Genomic DNA, 12500 nt, shown 5'->3' on the forward strand with positions numbered 1-12500 from the left:
GAAATATGTTAACTTAATTTAAAACAGTTTCTAAACGAAAGCATTTTCATTAACAATTTCTGCAGTATGGTATAATAAAATGTGACAGTTACTTTAATAAGAGGATAAAATGTAACTTCAGGAGTTTTTCTGATGAATCTAGACTTAACTCGAAGGACAATGAAATAAATATTTTAATTCGAAAACCATTTTTTCAGATATCATTTTCTTTTGTTAAGTCACGTTGAAATCTATAAAGTTTATCCTCCACTGCATATTAGGATTACCTAAGTGGCAGCAATTAAACTAAACATGAACACAAAGGCATTGAAAGCTAAGGAAAGAATTGCTAGCAACTCCATAACTATTACGAACACAAGTGAAGATCTGACCGGCACACCTTGCCGAAATGCGATTATCATTTTAGGAACAAGCAAAAAAAAAAAAAAAGAAGTAGAGAATAACTAGATTATATTTCCTTCACCAAACAAGCTGGTATTTACAGAATAGTACAGCATATGTACAATGAGACCAAACACAAATATAAGACACAGTGAGTAATGTGGCAAATGCAAGCACAAGACACGGTGAACTTGAGCAACCAGCAATGAAGATAAGTCTACCAAAGTTGTTTCCACGGGTGTACCACATCGCTTCACAGCTTGGTGGGCTTCCTTGCTATTGTCTGGTTAATCTGGTGTAATTTTCGGGTCCCCTTTGATAATTAAACCCTTAACACCTGGTTCGCTGGTCTTGAGGTGTGACTATGTGTGTGTGATATATGCCGAATATAATGTAATATATACTCTTAGCTTGTCTCAGTAACATATTTCTTGTTGGATCTTGGTTTGTAGTATTTTTATTTTAGACTATATTACTGTATATGTAAATCATTTACAAAAAATGAGTTCATTATTAAAAATAAATGGGAAATCCATGAAAAATAATATCTCTGTTTTTAAGTAATAATATAATATGCAGAACTCTCCCTTTTTAATTATTTAAAATTCCTACCTGGTAATAAAGCAATGTAATAATTAAGTAAAAACATATTTCATAAAAGTAAATCATTATAATTACTATAAAACGTTTGAAAATTCAACATAATTTTCAAAGCAACTGAAAAAGTAGCATTAAAAATAGTAATATAACTATAACTAAGCACCATATTAAAGTCTTAAACAAAAGAAGAGTATCAAAGTTAATCTTAAATTTTCTACAAATTATATTAAATTTTCCATAAAATTTCAACTTGCTTATTATCTAGTAAATTCTGTATTTATATTACTCAAGAAATTCATACTGGCTGATAATGTTACCTAATTATCAGTTATATTAGTATTTTCTCGAAATACATTATTACATTTTGATTTATATGGGAAAATTTGAAACTTTAAATTGTACATTCCTTATTCGAAAAAAATAATTATCTGCATAAGTCAAGTGACAAATATCAAAATCTGTAATAATAGTTCCTACAAGAACGCTAATACTTTAATTAATTACATCATTGATATTTTAAAAGTAATGGTGATACGATGCCTCAGTGTTTTAGACTCTTGTTGATAGAATAATTCATCCCATTCCACACAATTCTTGCCTCCTGGTTTCATAAGTAAAAAAAAATAAACTATACAATAACAGTAAAATTCCTCTATCATCAAGCATATTGCCCATAATAAAGAGGTTCTTCTAATCAACTATTTACTACATTCATGGAACTTGGGTAATTTCATGAGAGCAACAAATGCTCTTCCTTTCTTCTTCATGTAAGACCTGACTTTATTTTTTAACATTAAATGTGAGTCTGTAGTTGATAATCCCCGAGTGATTCCCAATTGTCAAAATCAAAATGTATTCTCCTTCATATAACTTTGAAATAGTCTCAGTACACTATTACAATAATTAGATGATTCAGTAGAGTTACCTATTGAACCGTTAAAAAGAGGATGTATGACTTTTCAGTAAATTGTTTCGAAAATAACAATGATTATGACAAGTCTTCATAAAATATGTAAGATACAGCAACAAATTATGGGACGCAGCAGTTTCAGCAAGTTTGGATGATCCCATCATGACTAACTCCATCTGGAAATTAAAGAACATGATGCTCTCATCTCTCTGGTGATAATACATTAATTAAGTTTAAAAAATAAGCATACATTTACACTATTTCCCTTTAATTAATTAATTAAATTTAACCAATAAGCATACATTTACACTATTTCCCTCATTATCACTGCAGATATCTTTTACATTACAAGTTCGTAAGATCTTACCATCGTACTTACCATCAACAACAATGAAAATCTCGATTTTATTAATTTCCAGATATATTATTTGTCACAGACTTCCTAATATTATTTCTTATATTTTCTTCAACAAACATCGACCTATCATCCATTTAAAAATTTTACACAAAGCCAGAGCTGCGTTTACATATTTTGTACTCTCAGTCATTTTCTTTATATGTCAGACTCTCTTTTCCTGTCACTCATCATTCATTCAGTATAATTCTCTAAACATTTACCATATATATGGTTCACGTCTCTGTTCCAATGAGGAATTACTTAGAACTTATCTTTTTTTTTAATTTGTTATTTTAACAAATTTAATTTGTTAATAATGAGCATAACTACATTAGTAGTTATTCCAATTATTATAGGCTCTGATTAATGCTCTCCTAAATGCTCTACCTGCCTCACCTAAACATAAGCTATGCTGATGATATCATGATCCATACAACAGGGCATAAGAAGATGAATACCATTCTTAATGAAGTTCAAGCAATTTGTAATCGACTAGGCCTCATAATATCTTCCTCCAAAACAAAGATATTAACAAAGATATTAGCTACGTTAAAACTTACAGATATCTTGGTGTAGATGTACCCTTTAACAAATCCACTATACCACAACTAAACAAGAAATGTAAAGCTAGGCTAAATGCTCTCAAAGCTGTTGCTGGCTACAATCCCAACTATGGTGCTAATGTGAGAATCGTGAGAATGATGTACATAGCCTATGTTAGGTCCTTAATTGATTATGCTGCTCCCATGTTGATATTAGCTAGAGAAAGTTCCCTCCGACCCTTGGAGTTAATGCAAAATGAAGCTCTCAGGACTATTCTTGGCTGTCCCAGATCTACAAAAGTTCTTAACATGAGGAAGGAGCTTGGTATTTCTAGTATCAGTGATAGGATTGTTGAAATTAACACTGTACTCGGTATTAGAATGTTGAGAAACGAACCAGACACTGTCACAGTGAATCTTACCAAGTGTCTAGAGGTAAATACACACAGATCTAAATGGATTGTGAAAACGTGCAATTGCATTAAGTTTTATAACCTGCATGAACTGTATCACTGTAGGCAACAAGAGCATTTCACCCCTCCATGGAAGATGTGTTCATTTAATATCACATACCTACAAGTCCCTCCCAAGAAGTTCATTGCTAGTAATCCCTTCCTTAAATCTCTTGTTAGAGCAACTGCTCAAGAAGAAATTTTTCGCCTAGCTGGTAGTAATAAGTTATCACAAGTTATATACACTGATGGATCTAAACAGGAGTCTTCTGGCAGGGCTGCATCTGCTCTTGTTGCCACCTCCCTAGTTAAGAACGATAATAAATTTGTTGAGTTAGGCATAAGAATTAACAACTGGGCGTCTACACTGCAAACTGAATTGTTTGCAATCCTAATGGCGCTAAAGCTAACCTATGACACTGAGCTTGACTCTATCATCATTACTGATTCTATGTCATCATTGAAGGCTCTTGGCTCATATAATGACTCCAACAACATGCTCATTGGGGAAGCCAGGTATAGATACTCAAAAATTAGGGACAAAGGAATTAATGTACAATTGCTATGGATCCCATCACACATTGGATTACTCCTTCATGATAAAGTTGATATGTTAGCCAAGAAGAGTATCCAGAAGGAGAACGTAGAATATAACTTTGGTATAACTGTGTCTAGCATTAGGAATAATATTAGGAGAGAAGTAAATAATGAAGATGATTGTTATAGGAATGCAGTTAGAAGCCTGAGTAGATCTATAACCCACTATGATAACATGAACGTAGATAAGTATGTTTATGGAGCAACTTGCAATGTGAACAGACTGACTGATGTTGTAGTGGCCAGGCTTAGGCTTGGTTACAAGTACTTCTGGCAGTTTGGGAGACACACAGATGATGATCAAACTAAATGTAAATTATGTGATCAGGCATATGGTCACTCTCTTGAACACTATGTGCTTAATTGTCCACTTATTGAGGAATACAGAGACAGACAGTATAATAACCTATGTGACATGTCAAGATATCTTATTAATGAAAATAAGATACCAGATATACTAAGCAAATTTCCTAAATTTGCTTGTAACAGATAAGTGAACTATAGATATGTAGATATAAATCCATATGTATTCCTGTTAACCCTTTGGGGTCTAGTTCCTAGGCCTTTTGTGTATCCACATGCTCTCGCGCTACCGTCCACAGGATGGATATGGGGTGCACAATAAACTAGCCACTTCGGTGGCAAAATCTAATCTTATAGGCAGATACTATTATCGCATCTGCAAGGAGAATGGATAACATGACCCTCCTGCAAGAGTTTCTAAGACAATCAGGTCACTCGTTCTCTCTCTCTAGGACGGAATATTGCTGAGCAATAACGGCCCCTTTCAAGGCAGACGATATTGCTGAGCTGGAAAATGCAGAGCTTGTATGAATTTATTCATGCACCTAAATAACTGGAAGAGACTGAACTACCTAGAACTGTAATACAACATTATCTGCACCAGGCAGCTACTGACTGGATTGGTCCCAAACTTTCACACCAGAATTACTATTTATGAACCTAGTGTTCCGAAGTATCTTACAGATGTTGCAAGATACTTCGGAATGATAAGCAGGAGAGCGATTACCAACAAACCCTTTGGCAGTTCATCAAATTAAAATCAAAATATTTTAAGTGATTTTTCTGGCGGAAATTATTCAAAGGAAAACAGACCCTACCTTCAAAAGATTGTATTGAAATCACCCCCTGAAAATTAATAGCATCAAATGAATAACAATGTAAGACTGCAAACGTCATTAGAGATTCAGTATAATAATTCAGTATAATAATCACTTAACACTAATAGGCATGTCGTTAACATAGCATAGGAATAATACGAGACCCAGAATACTACTTTGGGGAACTCCACATGCTATCGGCAGGGGTTCTGATTCCGTTTTGTTGATTTTGACAATTTGTGTCCTGTTGCTAAGGTAGGACTTAAACCAGTCTACAGAACCTATACCGATAGCTTGATGCCTAACCTAACCAGCTCTGTGCTGTGTGCTTGGTTCTTGTAGGATTGGGTGGTCCTGTGGTTTAAGGCGTCATATGGTTCTCGCTCACATTGGTGGGCCAGTACGACATGGGTTCAGGTCCTTGGCTAGCGCAGTGTTGATAAATATATATATATATATATATATATATATATATATATATATATATATATATATATATATATATATATATATATATATATATATATATATATATACACACACACACATATATATATATATATATATATATATATATATATATATATATATATATATATATATATATATATATATATATATATATATATATATATATATATATATATATATATATATATATATATATATATATATATATATATATATATATATATATATATATATATATATATATATATGTGTGTGTGTGTGTGTGTCGTGCCGAATAGGCAGAACTTGCGATCTTGGCTTAAATAGCAATGCTCATCTTGCCATATAGGACAAGTGAAAATTTGTGTATGCAATAATTCCGCCAAAATCATTCTGAACCTAACGAGAAAAATATATTTCACTGTGTTTGTTTAGTATTAAATTATTGTAAACAAATCTAAAATATATTTAGTTGGGTTAATCTAAAATAAATTGTTCTTGTTATAATAAGGTTAGGTAAGTTTTCTAAGATTCTTTTGGTGCAAAATTAAAGATTTTTACATCAACATTAATGAAAAAAATATATCTTTAAACGTATAAGAGAAAATTTTAGAAAGGACTTAATTTTAAATGAGTTCTTGCTAATTGACCAGTTTTACATATTCGGCACGACATATATATATATATATATATATATATATATATATATATATATATATATATATATATATATATATATATATATATATATATATATACATATATATATATATATATATTTATTATTTTTTTTATTATCACACTGGCCGATTCCCACCAAGGCAGGGTGGTCCGAAAAAGAAAAACTTTCACCATCATTCACTCCATCACAGTCTTGCCAGAAGGGTGCTTTACACTACAGTTTTTAAACTGCAACATTAACACCCCTCCTTCAGAGTGCAGGCACTGTACTTCCCATCTCCAGGACTCAAGTCCGGCCTGCCGGTTTCCCTGAACCCCTTCATAGATGTTACTTTGCTCACACTCCAACAGCACGTCAAGTATTAAAAACCATTTGTCTCCATTCACTCCTATCAAACACGCTCATGCATACCTGCTGGAAGTCCAAGCCCCTCGCACACAAAACCTCCTTTACCCCCTCTCTCCAACCTTTCCTAGGCCGACCCCTACCCCGCCTTCCTTCCACTACAGACTGATACACTCTTGAAGTCATTCTGTTTCGCTCCATTCTCTCTACATGTCCGAACCACCTCAACAACCCTTCCTCAGCCCTCTGGACAACAGTTTTGGTAATCCCGCACCTCCTCCTAACTTCCAAACTACGAATTCTCTGCATTATATTCACACCACACATTGCCCTCAGACATGACATCTTCACTGCCTCCAGCCTTCTCCTCGCTGCAACATTCATCACCCATGCTTCACACCCATATAAGAGCGTTGGTAAAACTATACTCTCATACATTCCCCTCTTTGCCTCCAAGGACAAAGTTCTTTGTCTCCACAGACTCCTAAGTGCACCACTCACTCTTTTTCCCTCATCAATTCTATGATTCACCTCATCTTTCATAGACCCATCCGCTGACACGTCCACTCCCAAATATCTGAATACATTCACCTCCTCCATACTCTCTCCCTCCAATCTGATATTCAATCTTTCATCACCTAATCTTTTTGTTATCCTCATAACCTTACTCTTTCCTGTATTCACCTTTAATTTTCTTCTTTTGCACACCCTACCAAATTCATCCACCAATCTCTGCAACTTCTCTTCAGAATCTCCCAAGAGCACAGTGTCATCAGCAAAGAGCAGCTGTGACAACTCCCACTTTGTGTGTGATTCTTTATCTTTTAACTCCACGCCTCTTGTCAAGACCCTCGCATTTACTTCTCTTACAACCCCATCTATAAATATATTAAACAACCACGGTGACATCACACATCCTTGTCTAAGGCCTACTTTTACTGGGAAATAATTTCCCTCTTTCCTACATACTCTAACTTGAGCCTCACTATCCTCGTAAAAACTCTTCACTGCTTTCAGTAACCTACCTCCTACACCATACACTTGCAACATCTGCCACATTGAACCCCTATCCACCCTGTCATACGCCTTTTCCAAATCCATAAATGCCACAAAGACCTCATTAGCCTTATCTAAATACTGTTCACTTATATGTTTCACTGTAAACACCTGGTCCACACACCCCCTACCTTTCCTAAAGCCTCCTTGTTCATCTGCTATCCTATTCTCCGTCTTACTCTTAATTCTTTCAATAATAACTCTACCATACACTTTACCAGGTATACTCAGCAGACTTATCCCCCTATAATTTTTGCACTCTCTTTTATCCCCTTTGCCTTTATACAAACGAACTATGCATGCTCTCTGCCAATCCCTAGGTACCTTACCCTCTTCCATACATTTATTAAATAATTGCACCAACCACTCCAAAACTATATCCCCACCTGCTTTTAACATTTCTATCTTTATCCCATCAATCCCGGCTGCCTTACCCCCTTTCATTTTACCTACTGCCTCACGAACTTCCCCCACACTCACAACTGGCTCTTCCTCACTCCTACAAGATGTTATTCCTCCTTGCCCTATACACGAAATCACAGCTTCCCTATCTTCATCAACATTTAACAATTCCTCAAAATATTCCCTCCATCTTCCCAATACCTCTAACTCTCCATTTAATAACTCTCCTCTCCTATTTTTAACTGACAAATCCATTTGTTCTCTAGGCATATATATGTCGGCACGACATATGTATGTCGTGCCGAATATGTAAAACTGGTCAATTAGCAGGAACTCGTTTAAAATTAAGTCCTTTCTAAAATTTTCACTTATACGTTTAAAGATATATTGTTTTAAATTAATGTTTATGTAAAAAAAGTTAATTTTGCACCAAAAGAATCTTAGAAAACTTACCTAACCTTATCATAACAAGCGTAATTTATTTTAGCCTAACCCAACTAAATATGTTTTAAATACGTTTACAATAATTTAGCACTAAACAAACACAATCAAACATATTTTTTTCGTTAGGTTCAGAATGATTTTGGCGAAATTATTGCATACACAAATTTTCACTTGTCCTATATGGCAAGATGAGCGCTTCTATTTAAGCCAAGATCGGAAGTTGTGCCTATTCGGCACGACATATATATATATATATATATATATATATATATATATATATATATATATATATATGTATATATATATGTATATATATATATAATATATATATATGTATATATATATATGTATATATATATGTATATATATATATAATATATATATATATATATATATGTGTATATATATGTATATATATATATAATATATATATATATATATATATGTGTATATATATGTATATATATATATAATATATATATATATATATATGTGTATATATGTATATATATATATATATATATATATATATATATATATATATATATATATATATATATATATATATATATATATATATATATATATATGTCGTGCCGAATAGGCAGAACTTATTATTATTATTATTAAAGATTAGCCGGTATTCTCCCGGCCCGGGCCTTTTCCAAGTGGTGGCCCGGCCTTGGCTCTCTCTTTAGGGAGTTTCTGAGACCGAAGTCTCCCATGGGAGGAGGTACAAGTACCTCCTCATCTTTGGGACCAACTGTCCCCAGGCCTAGCCACAAGATAGGCCTCTCTGGTCTGCCATCCCCGCCCCAAGGGGGCAAATGGGAATGACAGTCTTATGAGCTAAAGGCTCGGGCTCAGGCACCTACCCTACCCTAGAAGGGTTAGGCATGGTATCGATCAGGCAGAACTTGCGATATTGGCTTAAATAGCAACGCTCATCTTTCCATATAGGACAAGTGAAAATTTGTGTATGCAATAATTACTCCAAAATCATTCTGAACCTAACGAAAAAAATATATTTCACTGTGTTTGTTTAGTATTAAATTATTGTAAACAAATCTAAAATATATTTAGTTGGGTTAGGCTAAAATAAATTGCTCTTTTCATAATAAGGTTAGGTAAGTTTTCTAAGTTCCTTTTGGTGCAAAATTAAAAGATTTTACATTAACATTAATAAAAAAAATATATCTTTAAACGTATAATAGAAAATTTTATAAAGGGCTTAATTTTAAATGAGTTCTTGCTAATTGACCAGTTTTACACACACACACACACACACACACACACACACACACACACACACACACACACACACACACACATATATATATATATATATATATATATATATATATATATATATATATATATATATATATATATATATATATATATATATATATATATATATATATATATATATATATATATATATATATACATATATATATATATATATATATATATATATATATATATATATATATATATATATATATATATATATATATATATATATGGCCTGCCTCATGGTGGGCGAAAACACATGACGCCCTAATCCACTGGCTCATACGATCCTTAAGAGTAGCGCATCCAGCGGAACTGGATGTTGTACTTGCTACCCAAGGACATACGATGGTGTGGATGACTCTAGGTTAATTTCATTCTAGTCCCTGTTTGGTGTACTAGTACAACGAACAGTAGTTTATATTATTGTGACCACGAACGAGTTGTATTGATCAATAACAACACTGCACTAGCAAAGGACTCGAACCCATTCTGCTTTGGCCTGCCTCATGGTGGGCGAAAACACATGACGCCCTAATCCACTGGCCCATACGATCCTTAAGAGTAGCGCATCCAGCGGAACTGGATGTTGTACTCACTACCCAAGGACGCACGATGGTGTGGATGACTCTAGGCTAATTTCATTCTGGTCCCTGTTTGGTGTACTAGTACAACGAGCAGTATTTTATAATATTGTGACCATGAACGAGTGGTATTGATCAATACCAATTGTGCAGTGTTGTTATTGATCAATACCACTAGTGCAGTGTTGTTACTGATCAATACCACTCTGTCGTGGTCACAATAATATATATATATATATATATATATATATATACATATATATTTATATATACATATATATATATATATATATATATTTATATATATATATAATTAAAAAAAAAGGTGCCACCTCTGGAACAGTCCTGGGAACCCTTATCCTCAGAGAAAAGAATAATCTTGCTTCAGGGAAATCTCAAGGTTCTCCCTGAAGCTATTTGAAAATTGTTTTCTCCTACCACCCTCTATATTTTATAGATACTTTATTTAAAGACAAAATACATGGACAAAATACATTAACAAAAATACAATAGGGAGTAAAACGACATAGATAACAAATCAGAACCACATCTCGAATACTTCGTCCAGCTCCCCGGTGGCGAGCCGCTTGCCCAGAATGCTGCAGGCATTTTCCTTCTGGATCGCAACACTGAGTCTCTGAAAGTGGAAGCTGGCCGCCCTGTGGTCCTTGGTTTCTAAGATGAGTTTTTCACCCACACCTTTGAGGACAGGGCTCAACATGGCCGACACGGCAGGTTGTGTAGCGGTCTAGCTGCGGGATTTTCAAGGATAGCTCCTGGTCAAAGAGGATGACCAGGTCCCTAGTTAACAGAACTCAGTGTGAATGCTTTGAGAAGATACCAGAGCAGCGAACGGACATCCAAGTGCATCGTTTCAGCGTAAATAGTTGAAGTATTGTGCAGTTTTAGATGGTTTGGTGTTGTTGAGTCAGGACCAGTCAGCGCCTACCCCCCTCTCCGCTGGGGGGGAGGGGGAGGGCGTGGGTAGTAAACAGTGACCCTCTCATAACGCCTCACTCCTGCGCGTCTACCCCGCCTCACCCACCCAACTCCCAGCGCCACCCCATCTGTAGAGGGTACTTCTCCCCTAACCCACGATGTCAGCGATGGCACTGCAGGGAGTGCCGGGCTCACAGGAACTTCCACTACAGGGACAGCATCGTGGAGTTCGACCGCGAGGCAGCTGTCAGGTGTGCCACATGCAGTGTGTACTCAGTTTCTCAAGCTTCAACATCCGTGCACACGAGAGCCTGGGATCTTCAATCAACTTGGCGTCCACCAGGACGCTGACATGTCCCTAGGGCAGCTCTCCATCGGGCTACTAACGGAGTCACTGGCTTCTTGGACCTCTTGGGGAGGGTCGATGGTGCTCCTGTAAGCAGCAGATCCCTGGGCAACTTGCTGTTGTTTGCAATGGCTGTCTGCCGAGGAGAGACAGGCACCTAGCAACATCTGTTGTTGGGGCAATGGATGAATTCCCTACTATGTTTGTTAACTGCTCAATGATTGTAATCATGTCATAACGTTTATCATTCATTACCTTTGAAACTTGTCATGATTGTGACCAGCTCTACCTGGAGCTCATTACCTTTGTAAATTCTCATGATTAATGTGTTCATGATTCATTACCTTTGCAATTATTCATGTGTGACCAGCTCTACCTGGAGCTCATTGCCTTTGTAACTTGGTCATGATTATGACCAGATCTAGCTCATTACCTTTGTAACTTGCTCAGCTATCAAAACTTTGGAGTCCAGTCCCTGGGCCAATTATGTACCTCTGTAATCTTTTGACTACCGCCCACAGGATGGGTATGGGGTGCATAATAAACATATTAAACTATTAAACTGACGTCTTTGAGGAACTTTAAAGCACCCTTGCCCATGCTCCATGGGTCTCCGACCCTATTGGAATGAAGTTATTGCATGGGGGAAGGTCTTCATATTTGCTGGTCTTCTGGGTCTCCCTGTGGCTGGCAGCTCCACCCCTTTCACCTAAGGAGTATGTCAAGTAGGTGTCTGCCAATGTGGCAGCACAGGTATAGTCCCAGGCAATCTGCTTTCCATTCTTCCAGGGACGTTTTTGACTTCCATCAGACCTCTGCACTTGGGGTTCCCGTTGGGCTGGGCAGCCGGCTGTGGCGAGGCTTCTCATTATGATGTCATTGACTTCCTCATGTCTGGCATACTTCCTTTCTGCTGTGTGACACACGAGACCATGAAGTCCGAATTGATCAGCCAT

At 35.8% G+C, this 12500-nt stretch overlaps 1 protein-coding gene across 2 annotated transcripts in view; it reads left to right on the plus strand.

The window, feature by feature from the left end:
• Positions 1 to 12072, plus strand: part of LOC128687894 (C-type lectin lectoxin-Phi1-like) — a 70725-nt gene extending 58653 nt beyond the window's left edge. Inside the window, exon 4 of one of the 2 annotated variants that reach the window (XM_070081315.1) lies at positions 11411 to 12072. In XM_070081315.1, the coding sequence (XP_069937416.1) occupies positions 11411 to 11637 (227 nt within the window). In that variant the 3' untranslated portion in view covers positions 11638 to 12072. The other variant, XM_053775473.2, reaches the window with a different exon arrangement.
• The last annotated feature ends 428 nt before the right edge of the window (positions 12073 to 12500 follow it).

Source organism: Cherax quadricarinatus, chromosome 1, assembly GCF_038502225.1.
Source record: "Cherax quadricarinatus isolate ZL_2023a chromosome 1, ASM3850222v1, whole genome shotgun sequence".
NCBI classification, from domain to species: Eukaryota; Metazoa; Arthropoda; class Malacostraca; order Decapoda; family Parastacidae; genus Cherax; species Cherax quadricarinatus.